This window comes from Nuphar pumila, chromosome 2 (assembly GCF_984573655.1).
Source record: "Nuphar pumila chromosome 2, dmNupPumi1.hap1.1, whole genome shotgun sequence".
Classification (NCBI taxonomy): Eukaryota; Viridiplantae; Streptophyta; class Magnoliopsida; order Nymphaeales; family Nymphaeaceae; genus Nuphar; species Nuphar pumila.
This window is the reverse complement of record NC_143250.1, coordinates 90,849,312-90,877,090: the sequence shown is the minus strand read 5'-3', so window position 1 is coordinate 90,877,090 and position 27,779 is coordinate 90,849,312. Positions and strand designations below refer to the sequence as shown.

Below are 27,779 nucleotides of genomic sequence, written 5' to 3'. Positions count from 1 at the left end.
TGGGAGGGAGGTCTAGTCTATAAGCTAGTTTGCCGATCCTCTAAACAATGGGGAATGGTCCATCATACTTTCGAATGAGTCCCCGAAATATAGTTGTCCTTTTGAGGTATAATTTGACCAAAACTTTCTCCATGACTTGGAATTCAACGGCCCGTCATCCTTGATCTGCCACTTCTTCATTCGCTTAACTGCTTTGTGTAGGAATGCCTTTGCTAGTTCTGTCTGATCATGCCAGTTCTTAACAAAATTATAGGCAAAGGGCACCTTCTCTCGACCTCGAGCAGCTATGGAGTGCGGTGTCTAAGGCTGCTGTCCTGTCACAATCTCGAAGGGACTATGCCCTGACGATTCACTCTTTTGAAGATTATAAGAGAACTGAGCTATATCGAGTAAATCCTTCCAATTCTTTTGATTGGCATTCACAAAGTGTCTCAAGTAGTCCTCCAACATTCCGTTAATACGTTCGGTCTGGCCATCAGTTTGGGGATGAAAACTGGTAGAGAAGTACAATTCGGATCCCAACAACCGAAAGACTTCTCTCCAAAACTTACCTGTGAACCGAGCATCTCGATCACTAATAATGCTTTCCGGAATTCTCCAATACTTCACAACGTGCTTCACAAAGAGTCGAGCTGTGTCCTATGCTGAACAATGATTCAGGCCCGACGCGAATGTTGCATATTTTGAAAATCTATCAACCACGACAAAGATGATACTGCATCCCTCAACTGTTGGTAAGCTGACAATAAAATCCATCGAGATACTTTCCCAAGGTCGACTCGGCACGGACAAGGGCTCCAACAACCCCGCTGTCTTTTGATTCATGGCCTTGTCCTGCTGACAAACCAAGCAGGTGCGCACATACCCATCTACGTCATCGTGCATCTGCGGCCAGTAGTAAACTTGCTCTATCAGGGCAAAAGTTCTCTCTTGACCTGGGTGACCAGCCCATGGAGACTCGTGGCACTCCTTCAATATTTTTCGTCGCAGGGCCCCCCACCGGGGCATATAAACTCGGCCCCGACTGTCATCAGTAATCTGTCTTGTTCCCAAAATCGCCTGGTTTTCCCCTCTTTCACTAGGGAAAGCAGTTGTTGCGCCATAGGATCCTCTCGTAAGCCCTTCCGAATTCTATCAAGGAGGTCACTTCGAGGTCCAGTACCTCTACCAGCATCTTCCATCAAGGCCGCCAGTCTGGACTTCCTACTCAAGGCATCTGCCACTACATTAGTCCTTCCAGGTTTATACTCTAAAACCATGTCGAATTCTGCTAGGAACTTCTGCCATTGAGCTTGTTTTGGACTAAGCTTTTTCTGAGTTTGGAAGTAGCTCGTGGCTATATTGTCGGTGTAGGTAATGAATGCCGACCCCAATAAGTAGTGCCTTCAGGCACGTAAGCAATGGACTATGGCGGTCATTTTTCGTTCATGCACTATATATCGCTGCTCTGCACTGTTCAACTTTCGACTCTCGAAAGCTATTGGGTGACCATTTTGCATTAGTACACCTCCAATTGCAAAATCTGACGCATCTGTATAGACTTTGAATGGTTTTCCTTAGTTCGGTAATTGCAACACTGGTTCCTTGTCCATGGCGTCTTTTAGATCTTCGAAGGCTCGCTGACACTCTTCTGTCCACTCTCACTTTTTGTCTTTCTTCAATAATTCAGTTAGATGCACAACGATAGCTGAATATCCTTCGATAAAGCGCTGATAGTAGTTTGCCAGACCCAAGAAAGATCGGAGCTCCAGAACCTTGGTTGGACTTCCCCAATCCTAAATAGCTCTTATCTTCTGGCTATCCATCCTTAGGCAACCTTTCCCAATCACGTGACCCAAGAAACTTATCTCATCTTGGCTGAACATACACTTTTCCCTCTTTACACATAACTCATTGTCTTTTAGAATCTTGAACACTATGCGCAGGTGTCGCATGTGTTCTTCTATATCCTGGCTATATAAGACAATGTCATCGAGGTATGCAACCACAAAATGATCCAAGTGAAGATAGAATATCTGATTCATCAGTGTAGAGATTGTTGAAGGAGCATTCGTTAAGCCAAACGGCCACCAAAAACTTGAAGGCACCATACCTCGTCACACAAGTGGTTTTGGCTTCGTCTCCTTCGGCAATCCTGACTTGCCAATATCCCGAACACAAGTCCAATTTTGACAACACCCGAACTTTCCCTAATTTGTCAAACAAATCAACGATCAGGGGCAGATGATATTTGTTCTTGACAGTCAGCTTGTTCAGAGCCCGATAGTCCATGCATATCCTCTTGGACCCATCATGCTTGGACTGGAATAAGACAGGGGCTCCAAAAGGGGCTTTTGAGGGGCGAATGATTCCGACAACCAACATTTCGTCTAACTGCTTTCTGAGTTCAACCAGCTCGGGCGGGGTCATTCTGTAGGGCACCATGGCAGGGGGTCGTGCACCTGGCACTAACTCAATCTGATGATCTACTTCTCTTTGCGGTGGCAAATTTCTCGGCAACTCCTGGGGCATTACTCCTTGAAATTCTTCCAATATTGCAGCTATAGGTGGTGGCACTTCCGCAGGAAGTTTCTCACTGGCTTCCTCTCGCATTGTCACTAGAAATGTTTGATCACCTCATTGGAGGCCCCTCTTAATCTGCAGGGCAGAAACCAAACGAACATTCAGTGCCCCCAACGTCGAGGCAGGAATCATATAGGGGGATTCTTCACTCATAAAGCTGACAACATCCAAATGAGGCATAGGCACGGCCTTGCTTGCTCGTAAAAATTACATCCCCAAAATGACTTTGAAGTCGTCCAACGGAACAATAGAGAAGTCTGTTCTACCAACCCACTGATCAACCCCAACTGCCATATTTCGAGAGATTCCCATAATAGGTTGTGCTGCGGAGTTCACGACCTTCATGCATATAACTTTTTGTTGCCATTGTAGGCCCAACCTTTGAGCCTCATCTTGGGCCATGAAATTGTGAGTAGCCCCCGTATCTACCATTGCCTTCGTAGCTTTTCCGTTGATGGTCATCGCCAGGTACATTAGTTCCTTCTTAACCGTGGGGGTTGCATAAGAAGATCCGCCTAGCGCATTCACCCTTTATACCGCCCCCATTCTGACGTCCTCTTCCACCAGAGCTTATTCCATCTCAATGGCATTAGCCGCCCTTGTTCCTGCATTCCCCACGTTCTGATTAGGGCAATTCCGAGAAAAGTGATTTCCGCTGCAATACCAACATTGAAGATTTGGGGGTATCGGCCTGTTCCCTAGAATCCCCTCCTGCCGTGCTTGGGGCTGATTTCTCTGATCTCGAGGAGGAGGTCGATACTGGTTCCCGACTTGACCTCCAGCAACATTGCCTCGATTTGGCCATCCCTGAGGGCCCTCGTGATTTGGGTTCTTAACTATCTGTTCCGCTATAGTCATTGCACTTATCAAGTCTGTCGGTCTCATCTGAGTTAATTCCTGTTGAGCCCAGAACTGTAGGCCCTTTTTGAAGCAGTACATGCGACCCATTTCCGACATATCTTCTATATCAAGCATCATTGCAGAGAATGCCACTACGTATTTCAAAATACTTCCTGTATGCCTTAAAGCCATCAGTTTGTCACGAGCAAGTTCCTCGGCGTTGTATGGAAGGAAATGCCCTCTGATTTCCTTTTTAAAGTCATCCCATGATTCAATCAGGACCCTTCCATGTTCCATGCCACGATATTGCGTCCTCCACCATACAACGACACTCTCAATCAAGTACCTGGTTGTCGTGCGTATTCGATCAACATCGATGTCAATCTCTGCTTGATCGAAGAATTGTTCTACATCCCATAGCCAGTTCTGTACAATCCTAGCATCTCTTTCGCCTTTGAATTTTGCCGGTTCCACTGGTTTTAATTTCGGTCGTTTAGGATGAAACATCACTGTATTACCCCCTTGTGGATTATTACCACGATTCCCGACATTGGCCACACCACCAATCCCATTTCCCAATAGTCTTTCTAGGACTCCATATCATTTCCGAAGTTCCCGCATGTCAGTTTCTTGAGCATCCAACCGATCAGACAATTCCTGGACTGTGGCCCTTAGCTCTTTGGACTCAGCCCTCACATCTTCATTTAATTTTTCAAAATCGTCATGTGCACTTTCTAGTGCAGAGGAGCAACCATGAACGTCACTTGTCAAATTTGTCATTTTTTTCTCCATCTTGGTCACTCTTTTATCCAGAGGACTAACCGTTTCCTCGAGACGAGACATCTCTGTCGACTCTACGACAGATTTTTCCTTCTCCGCCTTTTTTCCTTTGTGAACTTTTTTGATGAATTCACCAAACTCCGCATCCATTCTTGAATGTCACGAGGGTTTCAACAAATACCCCTCATTTCTTCTCCCAAATTCTCAACTAGGCTCTGAGTACCAGTTATCACGGGCTTATTTTGGAAACCGCATGCAGCACCTGGCAACCCAACCAGGTTAGCCTTCCGTGTTCAGAAAACACGCAAACACCCCTCACAAGGGTGTCCAATCACATCCGAGCATACACAATCTCAAAGAGAGCAGCAAAGAGAGAGAGAGATAGCAGCAGAGACAAAGAAAGCAACTTTCATTCATAAGTTGGAAATTACTAAAGGGGGGGAGAGCAACAGAGAGAAAGAGGGGGGAGGGACCCATTACTTTTCTTGGTTAATGGGGATCTTAGGCCAAAGGCCATTTATAATGCACCTGCATAGGTCCGAAGTGGTATTTACACCAGGGCAAGGAGGAATCAACATGGCAGGGTGGAACAATTATAATGTCTGTGCTAAATAAGTTTTTTTGGACTTTTTTAGTTTTATTTTAAAATTTTGACAATACGAATGCAAAATGTATTTGATTTTATAGGGACCAGCTCTTGAAGCGTTCAATTCAGATACATGGAATATCATTTTTTTCATAAAAAATACAAGATCCAGATGTGGATTCCTAGTAAATCGACCATGCCCAACACATTTATGTGGTTAAAACTATGAAAAAAATATCAGAAAAGCCAAAAAAAACATTTAGCATGTTTCAATTAGCACAAAAGTAGTACCTTGTATATATAGACACGCATATAATTGAAGCCTTGAAAATTTACAAAGATTTTAGACAGTTGATTTTTTCAAACCTTATAAAAACCCTCTCATGCATTGGAATCGAACACTTAAAGAATTGATCCCTATAAAATCAAGTTCATAGATCACATCTATACGGTTAGAATCTAAAAATAAAAAAAAAAAGCCTGAAAACCCCATTTAGCATGTTTCATTTAGTATATTTCATTTATCCCATATGTATATATATAATCAGGTCAAGTATAGCATCCAAAAAATTGATTTATTCTTGGTATTCTTTTGCATTTTTTAATTTTTTTGTTAAAAGAACCTATAAATTCAAAAAAATAAATGAAAAATGTTGTGAATATAGAATGATTTGCAACCCGCCCCAAGTTCAATACCCGAGGTGTGTGTCATTCATTGTTAGATCCAAGTCAAATGAGAAAATATGTCGGGTGAATTAAAAAGTGAACTCATGAAGTCTTACACTACGGGCACCATCTCCGGTCCATGGTCAACGTGACACCTTTGGCGGACTGTAGTGGAAAGTCCAAACCAGTGGTTTCCCCATCTTGATTAAAAAACAATCAATGTTGTTGTGGGCTGTTGCACCTGTAATTTGAAGATCATCGGTACGAAAGCCCAAAATCTTTGAACGTGCTCAACAGTAGGGGTGGCAATTTCTGACCCGACCCGCCAACCCGCCTCTTAGGCAGGTTCGGGTTGGGCTTAAGCCAACCTGTTTAATAAACGGGTCGACCCGCGTAACCCGTTTATTAAACAGGTCGGGTTCGGGTTGGGGGTATGCCAACCCGGCTGACCCGTTTAATAAACGGGTTAGGCGGGTGGGTCGACCCGCCAACCCGACCCGCCAACCCGACCCGCCAACCTGCCTACCTGCCAACCCGATCCGTCAACCCGCCAACCTGACCCGCCAACCTGCCAACCCGATCCATCAACCCGCCAACCCGACCCGCCAACCTGACCCGCGAACCTGAAAACCCGTTTACCCGACCCAACCCATTTATTAAATGGGTTGGCGGGTCGTGTCGGGTTACCCGTTTATTAAACGGGTCGGGTTCGTGTTTGCCACAGCCGACCCGTTTAATAAACGGGTCGGGTTCGGGTTGAGGTATGCTGACACGCCAACCCGCCAACCCGACCCGATTGCCACCCCTACTCAACAGAATGTAACTGCGCTTGGAGATGGGGTGGGTGGGTGGGTGGGTGGGGGGGCATCTGTTTCCCTGCACTGGGTTCTCAATGTCCCTTTCATGATTCTCACGTCTGGGAACCTTCCAACCACATAAAGCATATGCATATTCGTGGAAAGCAGATCCCATGCCTTCAGTTTTGGTTTTACTCATCATCTCTTATGTCATTTCCCATCTGCATACCCCTCTGAATCTTATTGATTGAGGCTGACCTCATAGATGGATGTATCCTTGCATCATTTCAGCCGTTGATTTTTTTAATCACCAAAAAATCCTGCAAACAAGTTGGATTCTTGCGATTCAGGTGTTGAATTTTCACTAAATAGACTATGCAGTTAACATCTGTTGTGTCAGATTTGATCCAAACAACTTGCATCAATGAAATTCTAAAGAGGGATATGAAGATAGGGATGACTTAGGGTGAGTTTGATTGTGCATCCTGCTGGACACAAGTGCCCGCTATCAAACAAGGGGATTCGCAGAACGCTATTTTTTTGTACCGACCCCTCCCCTGGAAAGGTGAGAAAGGTACACTTTTAAAAAAAATAAAAATAAATAGAAAAGCCTGTCCAGAACAAACTGGATAGCGTGTCCTAAACAGGAACACTGTCCTGTTCGTTCTGTGCAAGTTGTTCTGTCATAACATGGACACAGTCAAACAATCTCTTTTCACCATCTCGACGTAAAGACCAAGGCAGCGTCAGCGCATACGACTAAAACAGGGACCAATAAAAAATAATTTCCTTTTCAGTTTTCCTGTTACTTCCTGTGGTTCTTGCGTTGACGGATCCTGGGTGATCCCTCATCTGCTATATATATACATGTGTTAGCTACTGCAATAGAGAGAGAGAGAGAGACAGAGAGAGACACAGAGAGAGATTGATCGGAAAGCACGCACCTCCCTCTACCTCTTATACCGATAACGATAATCGATCGATCGATATGGGGCTCAGTTATCCTTCTTCACGTCCTCCGAGTCCCAGGGAGGGGAAAATTAGACCGAAAGTGCTGTGCCTCCATGGCTTCCGAACCAGCGGTGCCATCATGAAGCAGCAGATCGATAAGTGGCCTCGGAACGTCCTCGACAAGCTCGATCTCGTATTTGTCGATGCCCCCTTCCCTGCTGAAGGCAAATCCGACGTCGAGCATATCTTCTCTCCTCCCTTTCACGAATGGTTCCAATTCAACCCTGTCAGTGTTCCTTTCTTCATCGCCTCCCTTCCATCTTGCTCTCCTGCTTTTCCCATTTATTTTCTTTTTAATTTAAATTAGATTGTTATATTCTCTTTCCTTATTTTCTTCTTCTTTCTACTTTAAATAGACATTCACCGAATATAGGAATTTTGACGAGTGCCTTTCCTACATAGAGGATTTCATGACACAGCACGGCCCTTTTGATGGACTTTTGGGATTCTCTCAGGTGTCTATTTACCTTCAATTTTTTTCTTTAATTAGGAATCTTTCTTTCTTATATATTTTTGTTCTTTGTCGGGAATTGGATTTTAGAGTGTTGCCGATCTCTTTTTGTGACGTTTTTTTTTTTTTGCTTTTGGTTTCAATCGAAAGGGTGCAATCCTCTCAGCTGCTTTGCCCGGCCTTCAAGCAAAGGTATGGCCATAATCTGGAGACCTTTACCACCGTCTCTTTCCTTCTTTTGTTTATCCTGGAAATTCTGGTGATCTTCATTGTTTGTGGTGTTCTTCAAAACCTTGAAAGGGGATTTCAATTGTGCTGACTGTTAAATGGTGGGTTTATGGGGTTGTGCTGGTGTTACCTGTGAGCAGGGGTTTTGTTTAAGGAAGGTACCCAAGATACGCTTCGTGGTGATAATCTCAGGAGCCAAGTTTGCAGATCCGCAGCTGGCGGAGCAGGCATATTCTCCAAAGATCGATTGCCCTTCTATACATTTTCTCGGTAAGCCATGAACAGTCCAGGCATGCCATCAATGACCGATATATTGATAACATGCCTATTTTTCACAGAGAGAAAGAGAGAGAGAGAGAGAGAGAGAGAGAGAGAGAGAGAGAGAGAATCGTGCACGCGGCTTTCAATGCGGAAGTGGTTGCGTGCGCCTTGCGGCCATTTTTTTTTGTGGGGGAGCCAGAGCCTTGTTAGACCTCCGACTCGCGGGGGATCCGAGTCGGTCGGTGAGGAGGCCCTTTCCAAATATCTCCGGATAATCGATTGGCCAAAAGGGTTCCGTATTCCATCTCAGCTTTGGTAATAAAACGAATCGAACCAGATCTTAAGGGGTTGGCTCCATGGTGCTCGTGGATAGGGAGGTGCGAACCTGCCCCGACCTAGAGCTAGAGTCCCCCCCGTATGGGCGCCAACCTTTCACAAGGGAACCAGCGCGTTTGTTAGCACGTGTTGCGGTTTGCCTTTCTGTTCATCCCTTTCTCAGGGAAACAAATTAGATCTAGCTGAATGATAGGAATTGTATCCTCTCCATAATCGATCGAACGATCTTTATTTGTGTGTGTGTTTGGTTTCAGGGGAAAATGATTTCTTAAAGCAGCATGGGGAGGTGCTACTAGAATCGTACGTGAATCCAAAGGTCATTCGCCACCCCGTGGGTCACACAATCCCCCGACTTGGTACGTGTCTTGGGCCTCAGAGGTCAGAAGGCTCTCTCTTTTCCCTCTTTTTTCCTTTTTACAATCTTCTTTCGTAATGTTTCTGCAGATGAAGAAGCACAAAACGTGTTGCTCAATTTTATGGAGAGCCTCAGCAATGGGGGGGACGACGTCATATCAGCCGAGGGAAACGCAGTAGCTAGCTAGTGGATGTTTCGATTCGGATGCACCTGATCTTCTCATCTTTTTGATATTCTATTGAACGATTCCCAACTTATTCTTCGTAGCGTTCGTAAAAGTGCGACAGTACCATTTGTTATATTCACTTTTTTTTTAAGGATTATTGAAGATTTTTTTTTTCTTGAGTGGTTTTTTGAAGAAGAAATCAGCATCTTGACTGTCAACCAACCGCGGAATTTTCCTTTGTAACTTCCCGGCTTCTAGAAAAACGGGGGGCTCCGTTTTCTAGAAACATCCGTGGCCTCATGTTCATGAATCACGTAGAAGGAACTTGAGCCCACCAATTATGCGGTCCACAATGCATTATCTCAAGACTCGGTTTCCTTTCGTGCCGGAACTAATTGTACGAGACCGAGCTGGCCATCGCCTGAATGGTGAATCCACGCATGCAATTCATATTTCACCTGTTCCCTCTCTCGTCTGCACACTCGATCACTTCAACCTCCGCAATACATATGGATGTTACAAAAATAAGGGGACAACGAACAAAGCTTGGGAAAAAAATTTAACAACTTCATTAATTACGCAAACAGACAGATAAAAAACCCCAACAGTGTGGGGAAAAGAAAAAGAAACCCATGTTCCTCTCAACTTCAATGACGAAGTACCAGGTGCTGCCTCAAAAAAGCTAGTATGGGCCAACTTCTTAAACGCTAAGTTCGTCCACATCGTCATCGGCTTTAATACGATCATCCTTTGGAGGAAGAGAATGATCTGACAAGTGGTGGGGCCTTAGTTTTAGGATTCATATTTGAAGGCAATTGACTTTGAGTTAGGTTCTCAAAAATCAAATGCCGAAGGATTGGTGTTCTTGATCTATTTGTCCAAGCTCCTTACATTTTTGAGCTCGGGTTTACGGTGCCACTCATGTAGTGTGTGCTTGTGGTGTGTCACGGGCTAATTTTCGCTCAATAAGCCCATGCGGCGCAACGGTCCTCCTTGCCGTCACAAGCTTCCTAATCGCTATCTCGTAGCCACTTTTGCCACAGACGTGGAATAGCTCGCAACCTGTAGCACGCTAGACTAGCCAATATGGCCAGACTAACGGCCACAAGCCACCCACCAACACTTTCAATGTACTGAATCAGAATATTGGCCCTGTGCGCTACCCCGCGCACAACTGCCTAGCGGAAGCTCTTCAAGCGCATCTTCAAATGCGTTCCATGTTATCAATGTCACTTTGTGCATAGTCGTCCCATACCAACTAAGCACTTCCGAGAAGGGCACCAACCTGTCTTAGCTTGGAATGCCATGGTGCACATCGCAGCTCCATGCGCAAGCCAGTTGAAACCTCGCCACTAAAGGATCCAAGACTTTCGACCCCCAGTCCAAAGACCAGTTGATGATTTCATGCCATAACGAAGAGCACCACCCAAACTCATTCGCTGGTGCATAGGCTCTCTCTTGCCTAGCCCCGTGTATCTTTACTCGGTTGGAATCACCTAATGTGACTCTTGGGGAAATTACTCCTAACCCACACGCACCCCCGTGCGTCCAATCGCCTCGCGTGGGACTTCCGCAAGTTGAGAGGTTCTTTAGCACTCTCCAAAGGCAACACCCTCTGGTCCGCTGGCACTGCTTAGCCAAACAACGCTCCACGTCTGTGTCGCCATACAACGATGCACTAATGACGATATCGTTGCCTATCGCATGCCATGCTACCACCGCACGTCACCGATCAAGGTGACGCATACCGCGCGTTCTTACGCTCGATGCATTTTCCACTCAGTAGAGCTCCGCACTGCTCATGCCCCATTCCAAACTCGGCCCGAGACATGCTCCCCCACCCAAGCCATTATACGTCCTCGATAATGTTGGTGTAGGTAAGAACGCAGTTAGCTTGATCTGTGAGTTCCCTTTTGTGTTAACTTTTGGCTAACTTCTTTTTCTTCCAACTCAACTTGTTCTGGTGTCCATCCACCATCTCCACAATCTTCAATATGCCAAGTCCCATACCTTAGCGCATCTCTGATCGCTTAGACAACAGTCTTCCGCTTTCTCACAACGAGCATTCCATGCTCGTGGAATCCCAGTGTAGTTCCAACTCAAGCAGGGCATTTTTGCCTGCACGACAAGCTTGTCGTCATGAAGCTCATGGCTGAGTTGCCTTCCAACCTCAGCAAGGGCACTTTGAGCCCTTTGTGATCCTTTCAGAGAAAGATGACCACCAATGTTTCCCGCAGAGATCTCTATCCCTTTAGGACAACATTTACGGTTTTTCAATGATCCATCTGAGTCCTCAAGTGGGAAATGCTTTGCTGGAGCATTAACCCAATGTGATCCTTCAGAGTGTCTTCGTGGCACTCGTCCTCCTCACATAGGCACTTTCGGCCCAATGCTGCTGCGTCCTCCTCACATAGGCACCTTCAGCCCAATGCTGCTGCTCCCCTCTCGAAGTCCGCATGTTGCAACTCTCTTCTAGAGTCAGCAGAGAATTTCCGCAGGGATCAATGATCCAAGAACAACAACTCTTTCTGCACACACACTTCTCAGAGAACTTTCAATTTAAGGGATCAAACCGATGAGCATCTTTGCTCAACGTGGGCACTCCGCTAACCCACAAACTTGGGAGAGAGCACAAGTTTTATCAAGTCTCCCCGACCCAAAGGTGCAAATCCTTCCAGCCGAATCCAACATGCATTCTCCGCATGCACAAGGCAAATGCTACGCTCCACCTGTGAGCCTAACGCACAACTTGTGAGAATCTTTTTGATTTATTTGCGTTCCCTTAGCCAACAACTGAACAACAACCTTACGCTTCAGAATATCATGGTAAAGATGTCCCATACCATCCAACCACTACTTTGCTTCAACATTTCGATTCACCAATCTTCAGTTACGTAATTTTGCATCGCAAGAATAAACCATCTTTGTTCCTTTCAGTGTCGCACATGAATAACAAGGTCTCCGTGAACCTTTTCTTTTTTAGTGTATCTTGCTCAAGATATCGATCTGCTCTGATGCCAATTGTCACGGGTTAATTTTCGCTCAATAAGCCCATGCGGCGCAACGGTCCTCCTTGCCGTTACAAGCCTTCTAATCGCTATCTCATAGCCACTTTTGCCACAGACATGGAATAGCTCGCAACCTGTAGCACGCTAGACTAGCCAATATGGCCAGACTAACGGTCACAAGCCACCCACCAACACTTTCAATGTACTGAATCAGAATATTGGCCCTGTGCGCTACCCCGCGCACAACTGCCTAGCGGAAGCTCTTCAAGCGCATCTTCAAATGCGTTCCATGTTATCAATGTCACTTTGTGCATAGTCGTCCCATACCAACTAAGCACTTCCGAGAAGGGCACCAACCTGTCTTAGCTTGGAATGCCATGGTGCACACCGCAGCTCCATGCGCAAGCCAGTTGAAACCTCGCCACTGAAGGATCCAAGTCTTTCGACCCCTAGTCCAAAGACCAGTTGATGATTTCATGCCATAGCGAAGAGCACCACCCAAACTCATTCGCTGGCGCATAGGCTGTCTCTTGCCTAGCCCCAAGTATCTTTACTCGGTTGGAATCACCTAGTGTGACTTCTGGGGGAATTACTCCTAACCCACACGCACCCCCGTGCGTCCAATCGCCTCGCGTGGGGCTTCCGCAAGTTGAGAGGTTCTTTAGCACTCTCCAAAGGCAACACCCTTTGGTCCGCTGACACTGCTTAGCCAAACAACGCTCCACGTCTGTGCCGCCATACAACGATGCACTAACGACGATATCGTTGCCTATCGCATGCCATGCTACCACCGCACGTCACCGATCAAGCTGACGCATACCACGCGTTCTTACGCTCGATGCATTTTCCACTCAGTAGAGCTCCGCACTGCTCATGCCCCATTCCAAACTCGGCCCGGGACATGGTGAGTCTTTTACTAAATTCACTACACTATTACAAGGCTTAAGAGAGGTTTTGTCTATCCCGTGGCTAGTTTACAAGCTTCAAGTAAACAAAATTAATTAAGCTAGCTTCAACACACAAGGAAAGACTCAATGGCTTGCTTCGGCTAACACTCAGTCGATTACACTATTCTGCCGCATGATAGAATACAAGAGCTCGGGGGAGGTTCTTCGGTTGATACACTCAAGCAGAGTGTGTAGCTCCTACAGAAGACTGGCGCAAAAGCTGTGCTGCACTGATGTGAGGCGCACTGACATGTGCAACACTCATGCGCACGAGGATGTGCACTGTAGGGAAATCTTGCACGAAATGTGCAGTAGCTGTGATGCACAAGAGTGCACTGATGCACTGGCACACAGGAGTGCACTACTGGAATCAGCGGCTGCGTCGATCTGGTGCGCGGAATGCGGATTGCGCATGGATGTGCAGAGATGCAACGACCTATGCCAAGGGGAGGTTGTGCGGCACTGAAGCACGCGTTGTGCGTGGCACGATGGAAGATGAGGTGTACGGTAGCACACGATGTTGAGACACGACAATGATGCTACGGTGATGTGCTGCACAAGAGAAATGCATGGCAGCAAGGGCCCGACACAGTCTGGCTTGCGCACGAGCAGAGTGCGATAAGTCTTTGCTGAGATCTAACTCGATCCTGGTCTGTGAATCTAGTCCACTCAGCCTGCGCACTTTGATGTAGAAGACGCACAATCTTCACTCATTAAGCGGCAGAGTGTTCTTCGACGGCAAAAAACTTCCCTTTGCCTAATGTAAATAGTGAAAGGTCTTGCCGCAAACATAACGTTGTTCACTGATTTGCGGGAGCCGTCGACTCTCAATCCAAGCATATACGACACTCGACAGGATGCAAGAGTAAGTATGTGCTTCAAATGGAAATTAGATCAAGTTGCAAAGGAGTTAAGTACTCACCACGTAGTGAAAACTGCGCTCTTGACGTCTTCGCAGGTGCGTTGAAGTTGAAAGTGATCTGCGGTGGTTTGCCGGATGTGTGATGATCACGATTAAGGCAATTCGCCCGATCAATACTCGAATTCAAGTCGGTTAGTCTTAAGCTAGCCGGCGTTGGCCGAAAGGAGCTTGCATAAGCAAACACCTCCAATATTTTCAATGGAGATCCTAATGCCCGAGGTACAAAGAGAAAATTCCTCTCTCAAAAGACTAAAGTCTTATTCAATTCTCAAAGATTCAAAGATTACAAAAAATGAGCTGAAGTCACCTATTTATAGGCTTTACAAACCCACAAACCAGCAAAATAGAAACCCGTCAATTCGGTTGAAAATCACTCGGTTTTCCAACTGCCCAAGCCCACTTGCGCAAGTAGTCCCCAAGGTGACGTGCTCATGGACTAAATCTAGACACCTAAATGACGCATTCTGTTAGTGCGCTGTTGGCTGCCCTGTCACATGCTTAGCTAATGGTGCTGCTGAGCTCAAGTGTTGCGCTGGCTGAACTGGCCTAGCTGTCGCCGTGCTTGTTGGCCGACCTAGTGCGGCTGCGCCCTGCGTGGCTGTGCCTGGCTGACACTACCCGAATGGTGCAATCCTTCGGTTTGCATCACAAGGCATGCCAATGGATGTAGTGCAAAACCAACTCAAATAGTTGTATGAACCTTTTACAAAACTTATTAAATAAACTTACTACCTACAAGACTTAGAGTAACTCCATGTGTCACCGGGAACTAATCCACGGACCCCTAGATAGCAATTTGATCATAACTTAAAAGAAGTCACTTTCTACCTACAAGACTTTGGAGTACATTTTATATATATTTATGGTTGGCAGGTGTGCAATAATATGCACTCAGGTCCAAAACCTAACTCAATCTAATTTCCTTACACGTGTTCAACATGGCTTGTTTGTTAGAGATCCAAGAAACTCGTTTCTAAATGCGTATGAATAAGAATAATGAAAACCGGTCCCTTAAAAAAAAATGAAACCAGCACCAAAACTGGTTTCATCTGTGGTGGTGGTGGTACTCATTCTCAAATAAGGTGGATGGTAGGACCTCCACAACCCCTCGTAAGCCGTTCTTATATATGTACAACTATCATGCTTTCATTGAAACAATCGGCTGGCTTCTCTCACTTTCCATTGAGGCTATCATGAAAGGTTATTTATTTTTCTTTAATCTAAACCTCATTTTTGTACTTTTTTACATAAATTACATGGTTGTGATTTGAGAAGACACAAGAGATATCATGCTCATAGCCGCATGTACTTTTATAAAATCTTGCAAGAGGCAGCTAAGATTGTTTGATTATTGTCTTAAAATTTAATACATTTTGCTTTTACATGTAGCTTGCTATTACGTGATATTTTGATTTTAAAAGTTAGTATTTTTGCTTTTATTCTTAGCATTTATTTTATCACAACATATATGATGTCATTATTCTTACAATACAAATGTTGAGACCTAATTTTCCCAAACTTGCATCAATTTAATTAGAAACTCGTACCATCATCAAAGAAACTAAGTGCCAAAATCTCGTATCAATATTGTCTATTAGAAACTCGTACCAAAATTTTTAGATACCTGTTTCAATGAAAATGTAACCAAAATGTTTGAGGGTCTTACGCACCCATACTTGTACCCGTATCAGTACCCATACCCATCTCTGGTAACTATGAATTGGCATCCAAAGAATTTTAAAAGATTAGTATCACTACAAGAATGAGAGTAGCAGTGACTCTTTAACAGCGACATAAAAAGTCACCGCTATTGGCTCAGTAATAACAGTGACTTTAGATATCCCCGTGAATACCTTGGCCCTGAACAAATGTTGGCATTATGGATATGTCTATAATGGTGCCTTAAGATATCACCATCATAAGTATGTTTATAACGGCGACATTATATGGCCGTTACGAGAATGAGGGTCAATTGCGGTGATGCTTTAACGGTGATAATAAAAGTCACCACGATTGATCAACTACGACACACATGTCACCGTTATAAACATACCTATAACAATGACTTTATATATCCCGTTAAAGATACATCTTTAATGGTGACATTATTTGGCCGTTAAATATTTTTGTTAAAAATACTTTAATGGTTGATAATCTCATCGTTAAAGATGAATATTGATGATGTAGAAATGTCATTGTTATAAGGTTATAGACTCAATAGCAGCGACCTTGTATATCACTGTTATGTGGTATACTTATAGACTCTATAACGTAGCCATAAATGTCACCGTTATTGAGTCTACAATTAGGGCCCGATTGACCCTTTTGAATCTTTTTTGCTCTTTCTCTCTTCGGCCTCCCTTTTCCTTGCTCGAGTTATGCTGCTAAACCCTGACCTCACTCTCTAACGTATCTCTCTCTCTTCTATTTCCGCCTTCTCTTCCCTTCTTCTTTTTCTTCTCCCCTCGTTGTCGTAGGTTATAAACCACTCTCTCTGGCCTTACTCGAGAGCCCTCTCCCGCCACTGCAGCCCTCTGCCTCCAGGTACGCCTCTTCTTCTTCTTCTCTCCCCCTTCCTCTCTCTCTCTCTCCCTTCCTTCCACTGCCTCTTCTTCTTCTTCTTTTTCTCTCCCCCTTCCTCCACTTATTCTTCTTCTTCTATCTCTATGCGACGCCCCCAGATTTTTCGACTTGTAAAATCCTTTAAAATCCTTTGGATTTTTGAGTAAATTTTTTTTTTTTGAAAACCAAAAGCGCAAGTGCGGAAGAGACCAAAAAGGAAAACAAGCGGCGAACTCCGGAGCGGGTCGCAGAAGTGAAACAACAGTTAATTGAAACATCTTTTATTAATTCATTTACAAATAATACAACAATCTCTCTTTTACAAAACAACAATTGCCAAGATCTCAAAGTTTCCAGAAGTGTGGGTTCAGAGTCCGCTGCAGCACATCGAGCTTCATCGCACGCCTAAGCAACACCTGTATCCCCATAAAACGGGGTCAGTACTCTTTCGAGCTGGTGAGACAAACCAAATCACAATATACCATATGTGGAAATCGAGAGCACATGCTAACAAGGACACATAACATGCTTAACTAATTGAACAGTTACATCCTATGCAAGTGTACAAAGCTACACATGGATCTATAACAGAATGTAACTAGCATGAATCAATGCAATTAAGCAAAGCATGACATTTCATTTCATAATTAATATCAATTAGCAAAGTATGCATCAAAGAACATAATCTAACACAGTTCTTAACATTTATAACATGGTATGCATCACAGAACATGAATTACTAATGTAACAATACAAGAGACTGTGATGTGCAAATAGATGTGTTATCGTGAACGGTGCACAGATACAAGTGGACAAGTATGTGCAACGTACCATAAGTGCGAGAACTAACCAAGTGACATTACCAAGCATTGCACATTACGATGAGACAGTTAAAAGCATTTTGCCACGGTAAAGCGTGACTCACAAGCTGTGCCAAAGTTCTTAAACCATGTATTACAACCATAAGCGAGCTCATCTCGCCAAGTGGGGCCATCGTCCACAAACAACTCTCCAATGAGTTCTATTGTTGCACAAGTCTCATAAGATTGCGATTTCCATAAGTGTGCCTCAAGCTCCTTTCATACATAGGAAAAATACATGTAATTTGCCAATGTGATTATACATTAAAAAATCACCAATATGAGCATACGATTGCATTCATTAGTGCAAAGCTTACGTGTTAAAGTGTGTGTGGCCGTTTACATACTGTTCAAACACCTTCAAAATCACCACGCCACAAACACATGTTAATACTCTTAAATAATTATATATAATTTGTGTTGTGCCTTGTAAGACAAGGGAAAAGTCATATGCATTATTTACAATTGACCTACGCCATAGATTCCTTGATAGGGTGTCATAACCAAGTAAAACCTTATTTTTATGAAAAGACATTTAATGAGGTACCATTGCAAGCCTTGCGAATATTTTGCGTTCTATGCTAAGGTGGGCATATCCACAACGAGGGTGGAACCATACTTCTTCAATAGGCAGTTTACCATATCATTGCGCTTTACGCAACCATTTTCGTAACTTCGCATCGAACAATGCATACTCGCAACACGGTTCATAGCTAGCCAAAACACTTATGGGTTCATTGGGATATTGGATCTCGCATCAACCATACTTGCAGCCCCATAGGCTGCAGCTCGGAGGTCGCCAACAAGGCTAAAAACACGGTGATGGAGATAGAAAAGTACATATGATGCAACTGTTGTGACCACCGGCCGCCCGCTGCCATGTGGCACCAAGCGCACACATGCAGGCTCGATTGTGCAACGCTGCTGGACTAGAGCAGAGACAGCTAGGCTGTCACAAAAACATAGGGGTCGAACCAAAGATGAAGTCAGCAGGCTATGTTGTCATGCGGCGCCCAAGAAGACCCTGCTGCAACTAGCAAGGGAAAAAGCCCAGGTTTGAACAAACTGGTCCAGACCAACTAACGGACTGCTCCAACTAGAGTAGGGTCTGGACTGAATGTCCAGACCCAAACTGTGGCACCACTGCCACCAAACAAAGGGGCGCAGGCCCACGGCCTGCACCCAGCTGCATCCACTCGCTGCAGCAACCCCAAACCACACCAGCTCTTGGATGGGCACAAAACGAAGAGCCCTTAATCGAAACTAGGTTCGGTTAGGGGCTTCTAACAGGTCATCAGAAAGTTCCACCCACCCAAAATGGGTGCTGGCCCGAGACTGTGGAAAAACCGAAGTGGGAAAGAAAGAACGCTTCACCAATCATGCGTGAGACAGACCTTTGACAGGTCTGGACCGGTCGGTCCAGACCATGTTAGGCCAGGCAAGGACTGAAACTCCACCAATCAACCAAGGGTTCGGCTGAAGGAAGTTTCAGACCACAAAAAGAGAGGGAATCGTCCCGGCTGGTGGTCGATCCAAGGTCAAAAAGCTGCTGGACACGTCCAGCAGTCTGGACCAAATTCGGCTGGGTCAAATCGAAAGGCTCATGGCGACAATAGCCAAGCGAAACAGAAACAAAAAGACATTAAATCAAAGGGAAGAAAGGGAGCCGATGGTGCATGAATCTGAAATGGAAAACAAGGCAAAACAAATACTACAATGGCCTCGTGACTTGACTACAACATGGCGCCACAAGAATGAATGCATGTATACTCATGGAAATCAACAAATGGAAGATAAAAACCGTGATGCTCTCAAGCTAACCACGACCATGATATGACGAAGAAACAAGTGCATGAAGGCATGTTCAAATGAAGAATCACATTCTCAATGCATGCAGCCTATTCGTTAGATGTTTAAATGAGAAAATAAAAACTCAAAGGCTCAACCGAAATCCACAACCGTGGTTTTGTGAAGGAGCGTCTCACCTTCGCGTCTTTGATAGTGAAGATGGAGATTGAAGGCTACGGTTTTTCAGCTAGACACCACACCACAACACATACCCGGTTTAGAGAAGAAGGGAATGAGAGAGAGAGAAGAACAAGAGAGGAAAGTGGGTCTCTCAAGAAAATCGCCAAAGAGGAATGACCCCTTTCTCTCTCTTAATGCCTTAATTACATAGGGTTTACAAAAAGGAACGGCTGGGATTAAAGTTAATAAGATGGAGGGCTGGGGTGCTCCACGCCCCCCCATAGCCACCTCACGCCCAATGCATGTTGAGCTTTTAAAACATTCAAAAAGGTTTTACAAAAATGCCATTGAACACTCTTTAAAAAGGCCATTAAAACTTGAAAGATTTACAAGGGGGCGCCCTTGGCTGCCACCCCTTATGCCCAACCGGTTTTAGCCATTTGAATGGTTTCAAAAATCTTTCAAAAATACCATGGGGCGCCAGCTCCATGCCTCCCTTTGTTGGAATGCGCCCCTCATGATGAAGCTCTAGGCTTCATCATGAGGTTTTGAAAAGAACAAGGGCCAATCATGGCCTTCTTTTTCAAACCCATGCAAAAAATTTCAAATATGCCATCTAGCTGGTCAAACCCATCAGCTGGTCAACCAAAGCCAAAAACGTCCTCTAGAGAGGACGCCCAATGGGTTTGGGTCCTTTTCTAGTGATCCAGATACAAATCCAAAAATCGTTAATTGTATTAATTCAAAACAATGCTTAATTAATGCATTAAAACATTAAATTAATTCCAATAAATTATTTAATTCTCTTTAAAGCCTTAATTAACATGGAATGCTCAATGCCTTTCAAGAAAAGTGCTTTTCGTTCTCAAGAATTAAGCATATTATGATTCATGTCCAATCGTTAAGCAAAACTCATAATTCACATGCACTGACGGGGTTTTTACATCGTATGGGTCCCAAATTCGGGGACAAGCTATAAAAATATATTATAAATTAACCCTTAAAATTTCAAAGATTAATTGATTCAGAATTAGACACTTCTTACTTACATAGTATATCTACGCGATTCTCGGGTCGCGCACACAAAGCAGAAATACAAAGCACAATCAATTTACATCAAATTACGTGCTATAAACTCATGAACACGTGAAAGCATACAATTCAATATTAATTAAGCAGTAAATTCCTCAAAAAATTTGCGGGTCTTACACTCTATCTCTATCTCTCCCTTCTTTAATCAAATTTGTGATTTTCTGAAAAGGTTAATATGTGAGGTTGTATTGAACAATGGTGATTATTCAAATTTTATTGTTGTTATGCTGATTTTTTTTTGTTTCTATAAGTTTTGTAATTGCTCTATTCCTATTTTTGTTGTTGTTGATTTTGTGACCATATGAATTGAACTGTTATTACTTATTAGTAATTTAGTATCCATGTAATATGTATATGTTTCTTTGATTTTTTTTCTTCTAAATTATATATTTTTTATTAACTTTTTTAATTGGGTGGGTTTAATATGACTCATTATATATATATATATATATATATATATATATATATATATATATATATATATTAGTATTACTCATTCACCAATATCTTATGCTTTGTGCATTTTTTGTTGATTAATTTTATGTTAGATACATGTTTGTTGTTAGTTTTAGCACTTTATTTTAAGAATTTAGATTATTTTTAAATTATTTGGTATTTGTTGATAGTTGTTTTCTTTGCTTATTTAATTGTTTTTAATATTTGGGTAGGTTTTGTAATGTTTAATATTTTTTTTTATCTTTGGCTTATTGTTGATTGATTTTGTGTTGCATACATGTTTGTTACTAATTTTAGTAGTACATTTGCATATTTTTATATATTTTTAATTAAGCTACTGACTAGTCCACCTAGTTTCGCATAGTCTCCAACTAGTCTTTTTAGGGGTCCACCGACTAGGCACCACCTAGCGCTTTTGGCTACATAGGGCATGCCTTCCCGAACCGTATGATGCTCATTTCAGTTTGATGTTTGTTTAATAGAAGTGATAAAAATAAGAAACATGTATATGACCTGGCTTAATAAATCATACATCAATTAGGAAAAGCAAATACATTCTCTTAAAAAAGGGAAAAAATATGAAACACAAAGTGCACTTCATGTTTGTTTTTTACTACTAAAGTTAAGAAATACATTTACCATCCACTATTCGATTGCAATACATTTAAGGATGTTTGGATATTTATTATGGATCATCTTGTGATATATATGAAATACAAAGTGCACTTCATGTTTGTTTTTTACTACTAAATGTTTGTGTCTGTTTTGATGATTGGTGGGTCATCTTTACTACTTTTTTGTAGAAGTTAATTATTGTTCTAGCTGAGAAGTAATTAGATATGAAAAGTCTTAGGTGTATCTTTGTAGGTTAGTCAGAGGCATTAAAAGTTTGTAAGATCTACTATTAGAATAAATGTTGGGCAGAAAGTCAAGATGTTGGCTTTATAGAATATCTTAGAGAACTTATGATTTCAGTCAATGAATGTATATTGGTTATTGCAGCATGTCTGCATCACAAGCGAAGAAGAAAGACCCTGTGTTGCTAGAAAGTCAGAATTGGTTGGTGGACTCATTGCTAGACCTAGAATTTGACATAAATGCAGTTGAACATCTACCTATTGAAGCGTTGACAAAGCATCTAGGGTCACAAAGAAAGTGTATTGTAAGTGCATGTATTATTGATTTGTCTTCTTCCTTTGTGTTTTTTTTTCTATTGAAAACAAGTTCAAAAATGTATATCGGTTCTTCATAATATATATGTATGATGGTAAATATTCTTATATGATTTAATTTTATACAATATAGTTTGATCTAATAATGTTTGCATGAAATTAACAAATATCGATATGTAGTCATTCACGATGATGATGTACCCGTTCTTCCTCCCTGTAGAATGGTTCACCATCCGCCAGTCAAGGTGAACACCTAGACCAAATCCACTTCATATCACATGTAGGCGATACTTCAAGGAAGGAAGAGATGCCCTCCCAAACACCATTGGCCATTGAGAGCCATCCATGATAGCCTCAGGTAAATATTAATCCAGCATTTTTTGTACAATTAAGAATTTATTATTATCATTCTTATTAATATATATTTGTTTCTTACAACAAATTAGCAACGGTAGAATCTTTTCAGTACAAATATGAGAAGAACAAATGTGTAGCCCACTAGAAACAAATCAAGCAATAAAAGACTTCAATAAGTATTAAGCTTGAGGCACAAGAAGTTGTGGGTGAGGACGCCTCCACACTCTCTAAGAGGCTTTCATGTATCTTTAAGGAGCATGCCAACATGACTCACAAGTCATGGATAAAGGTCCTAGAGGTTGAGAAAATGGTGGTGTGAGACCGTTTATGTAAGTATATTGCCTACCTTTTTTTTGATATACAAATTAATCCATAAAAAAAAGTATTACTAACTATATTATGATAATTTTATACAGGCGAAGTTTGATTTAGAAAAGAATATAGCTTAACATTGTGCTATCATGGATAAACAACTTCAACTATCATACTCAAAAGTGCAAAAATATTTTTACAAACATTACAAGAGGTTTGAAAACTATGACAAATCAACAAAACATTCTCCCGAGGAGTTGACTCTAAAGTGTGGAAAAAAATTTACAACTTTTTCACTGAAGACTCTTGAGCAGTAAATATTGGATATATATTCATAAGTAAATAAATGTTTAAATTTTTAGATTTTTGTGAACTAATTGATCTTTCTTTGGTTAACAACGAACATCAGAGAATTTTTTTGTGAATAGAGCAAAACAGATGGTCCAACATAGCAGTGGATTCTCTTCACACATCCAAAGATTTTACATGAGGGTAAGATTCATATTTCTTAACTTTATTTTTTTTATATAGTAGTATAATGTTAAATATGTTAAATTTAATAGATTCTAAATTTGTTATTTGCAGAGTGAAATAGATGGGTAAGAATCGATGGTGAGTGTGTTCTATAAAGAGACGCATACCCATTCAGATCACATGACATTTATCTGCAGGAAAGCAGAAGACACCTTTGTAAGTAACTCACACATTGTAGCAGCGAAGCATAATCCATATTCATTCATTCTATTTTATACATTATCATTGTTACTGATAACCAAATATTAATGTTGTGTTGAACAAGCTACACTCTGTGGAAATTGAAAGTGATTAAACATGTTCTTCACAAGAAAGTTTGTCGATATCGCAACGAGACGTCTTTGCCAAAGTTCTCAAGAAGCGGTTTGGACATGTTAGAGGGATGAGTGCATTTGTCATTCCATCCAAAGGCAAAACTCATGTTTTAGAGTTATCTTCTCAGTTGGGTGTGATGCAGCCAGAGCTCCAACAATTAAGAGAACAACTAGAGCGAGAGAAAAAAGACCTGGAGGGAGAAAGAAAATAAAACAAGAAGTTTAGAGAGCAGATGCAAACTTTCATGGATTCTCTTACCATCCTAGATTTTTCTTATTTTCTCGTAGATAAAACCGCCAGATATATATTTGTTGGATGAACATGTCATAGTTTTTTATGTCATGTTATGTTTTAAGAACATGTATTTGTTTATAGTTTCTTTTTCTGTTTGGCCTGTATTAATTTTTTTTTTGTAGTTAGTGTGAAACTGATTATATATATAAATTGATTTTAAATATATATAAACTGCTATATATATATATTGAATTGAAGTTGATATCCTCTTGAATGTGAAAAGATGTTCTGTTATTATTATCTTTATATTTTTTCAGATTCTCAGGTATGTGCAGGAAAATGTGAAAACATTATCGAGTCTTCAATCGTAATGTGATTAGAATATTTGTAAGTTATGAGACTGAATTTTTATACTGCTATCATTAGCATTAACATTGTCATAATTGAATTGACAGATTATAGTCCTTGAAATGTGTTTCTTGTAGGTTTGGAGACGATGTAAGCGAGGGGTTTGAAGATGATGTATGTTTATTTTTTGAAGTGTATGTTTATATTTGAATGTATGTTTGAGGGAGTTGGAGAGGATGAATGTTTGAGGAGGTTGCAGAAGTATATTTATTTTTTAAAGTGTATATTTATATTTGAATATATATTTGAAGTCGAATATTTGAGGAGCTTGGTGAGGATGAATGTTTGAGGAGGTTGGAGAGGTATGTTTATGTTTTGAAGTATATGCTTATATTTGAATGTATGTTTGCAATTGAATGTTTGAGGGGGGTTGGAGAGGATAAATGTTTGAGGGGGTTAAAAAATGTGTTTATTTTTGAAGTATATGTTTATATTTGAATGCATGTTTGAGGGGGTTGGAGAGGATGAATGTTTGAGAAGGTTGGAGAAGTGTGTTTGTTTTTTGAAGTGTATGTGTATATTTGAATGTATGTTTGAAGTTGAATGTTTGAGGAGGTTGGAGAAGTGTATGTTTATATTTGAATGAATGTATGTTTTAGAATGTTTGAAGTGTATATTTGAAGTGCATTTCTTGTTTTGTTTAATGTAATGTAAAAAAAAGTTTAAACTAATATAAAAATTTATTTTTGTAGGTTTAAGGCCTATAACAATGACATTTTTGTGTCGTCGTTATGAGCCTTAACACTGTGTCACCATTACAACCTATAACGATGATGTAATTGTCAGCATCATTGCCTAAAACAGAGACTTATTTCTTGATGTTATAGACTATAATGTCAAGTTAATTCTCCCTGTTATAGCCTAAAATGATGACACAAAAATATCACTATTATAGATATGTCTCTGTTATAGGTTGTGTTGCTGCTAGTGGTGTTACTTGTTTCGGCGAGATTCATCATCGGTGTTGGGTCACACATTAATAGCAACCTATAAATGCCACCGTTATTACTCAACTAAGGGAAAAAATTGGCGGCCGTTATTTGTCGTTATTATAGACCTATAGCAGTGATAAATAGGCCAATAGCAGCGAGAAATGTCGCTGCTATTGATCTTCATCATTGTAGTGTATTAAGTGTAGTTATATATAGTGACTGAATGTTCCATTCATAGTTTAGAACTTCAGATAAATATTTAATATTGTTAATGGATACTTAAAAAATGTCCCTATAAGTTTTTTCTTGTGTTACATATGGAGGGGATTTGATGATAACCATGAATGACAAAAAAACAACAACGGCATAACAGGTTGCAATATTAACAAGTAATTTCTTGATTTTAATCTTACTAGTAGAGTGGTATCTAAGAGAAATGGTGCCACAACCTCTGCTCTTGCCAAAATAGATCTGGGTTCAGGCATACAAAATTTCATTAAAACCTTAGTATTGTGTTTGATATTAATTAAGCAAGGGCACATGTAGGTTATGCACTCATGTTCCTATATATTTGAGTGAGTAGGATCACTCGCAAGTGCTTGAAAGATTACTGGTGGCTGCAGCCCATGTTTCTAAAGCAACCTTGTCCCATTGCCATGATATCAACACTTAAGGTGAGGTCTTAGTTTTTTCTTAGCCTGTTTGTCAATTTAGACTTGAGAATACTAGCTATGTGTGAACAAGTGCACAAAAAAGTAGTGATTTTCTTGAAGAAAAAACCAAATAAAGAATGGGGAAAATTTTTATTGATTTCTTCTTATAGAAAAACACTACCTTTTTCTGCACTTGTTCACACACATTTTGCTAGTATTCTTAAGTCTAAAAGGTGGCCAAATATGGATGTGTTGATTTTTTACAAAAAAAATTGTTTAAAAAAAGATAAACAAGGTTTTTAAATTAGATTTTACAAAAATATGGGTGTTTAATTTGCAAGTTGATCACCTTTCCCATCCAAGTGGCAAAAAGATCAACTCCAACAGGATCACAACTTCTTGGATCGGATATTCACGTATTCAAAGTGTGCATACCTTTCATTGGACTCTTGAAAATGAGATAGGAGACCTTCGGAGCTCGTGAAAACATGAAAAACACAATGGAATGCGAGAAGTAAGACAAAACCAAACTTAAAATAATAAATGCAATAAAAACACAAAAATAACGAAAATGGGAGAGTGAATGCTCCCCACGGGCATGGGCAGTCCTCTTAAAAGGCTTGGCGAATGTGAGATGAATCTGGCAAGGCTTCTATAAGGGTAAGACTTTGTGGACCTGAGCTCGGTAGGGTGGACCCAATAGGTTAGGTTCGGGAATTAGGGATAAGTCAAATAAGCAACTAGGCTAGAATGTGCTCTCAGTGTCGTAAGGCGAAATAGATTTTGGACTCAATTATCTAAATCCAACCATTGCACAACAATTGTGAACTGATTGGCTGGCTATTCGAGGTGTCAATTCCTACTTGGCCAAAGTTGTGTGGCTTATCTTAAGGTTTTTTTTGACAAATGAGTATAATATGTTTAAGGCAGGCTAAGTGGGCTTGTTTTGTTTTAAAAATGCCCAAATCATGATTTTTTTTGGTAAATGAAATATGTCTTATACTTGTTTTCATGCATATTCCAGGCCAAAAAGAATAACTTTCTATATAACAAGTAGGGGTGTCAACGGGTCGAGTTTAGTTTGGACCCAGGTGGAACCAGACCTGGCCCCAATTTTAGGGTATGGTATCAGGCCCAGACTTGAGTCTAATCAAACCCATCATAAGAGAAACCATACCTGAATTCGATAAGAACTACATGAACCAGACTCAGATAATACCCGATAAAAGAATATTTTTATCATTTTTACATTGAAAATTTGTGGGTCTTAATCAGAACGCGGGTCAGGCCCGGGTCTAGTATAAATTTCAGAAACTATACTCAGATCCATGTATTAATCAGACCTTTGGGTCCGGATTCGGGTCTTAACTAGGTCTTCTTATTTATCGCCATACTCGGACCCTATAGGGTTTGGTTCGGGTCGGGTCTGAGTATACCTGACCCGTTGACACCCCTACTAACAAGTAAAAAATGTTTAATGACAAGTCAAGGTTTTAGATCCCTATCAGATGATAGTTTATCTTGTCTAACGACAATTCAAGGTTGTCCAATGTTAGGTATGACAATGTTTAATGACAAGTTGAGTTTTCAGAATTGCTATCAGACAGAACATAAAAAAATTGCTATGATAGACTGAACTATTTCGGTCATAACTCTCTATTTGTGAATCCTTTTAAGGTGCAATTTTGGTGCATTGAAAAACTAACATCCTCTACTTTAATCCATGTTTTTGGTAAAAAATCAATTTTGATCGATTTAATAGTCAAAATTAGACTTAAAATGAATCCTACTTGAAAACACATTTTTTTACTGGATAAATCAACTAGTTTTTTGTTATAACTTTGTATTCTGGTATCAAAATGAATTGGTTTTATCATGTTTGAAAGATAAGTCTCTTTAGTTTGAACTCACTTTTGGACAAAATTCTCAAATGTGTTTTTTTATAGGCCAAAAAATGTAGTAAAATTTAAGAGTGTGTCATGAAAGACTCGGGGCAATTGGCTTTTTG

At 41.3% G+C, this 27,779-nt stretch overlaps 1 protein-coding gene across 1 annotated transcript; it reads left to right on the top strand.

Moving 5' to 3' along the window:
- The first annotated feature begins 7,123 nt into the window (after window positions 1–7,123).
- Window positions 7,124–9,201, top strand: LOC149846064 (uncharacterized). Its single transcript, XM_089996147.1, has 6 exons — window positions 7,124–7,468; window positions 7,599–7,697; window positions 7,844–7,885; window positions 8,062–8,191; window positions 8,773–8,874; window positions 8,963–9,201. Exons 1-6 carry the CDS (start codon window positions 7,220–7,222, stop codon window positions 9,058–9,060), a joined length of 720 nt encoding a protein of 239 aa, XP_089852273.1. The 5' UTR covers window positions 7,124–7,219; the 3' UTR covers window positions 9,061–9,201.
- The last annotated feature ends 18,578 nt before the right edge of the window (window positions 9,202–27,779 follow it).

Bases quoted from the DNA above. Each gene is read 5' to 3' on its own strand.
- LOC149846064 (XM_089996147.1), top strand. From the start codon at position 7,220: ATGGGGCTCAGTTATCCTTCTTCACGTCCTCCGAGTCCCAGGGAGGGG. The intron at 7,698-7,843 runs GTGTCTATTTAC...TTCAATCGAAAG, and splicing joins GACTTTTGGGATTCTCTCAG to GGTGCAATCCTCTCAGCTGC. The intron at 8,192-8,772 runs GTAAGCCATGAA...GTTTGGTTTCAG, and splicing joins CCCTTCTATACATTTTCTCG to GGGAAAATGATTTCTTAAAG.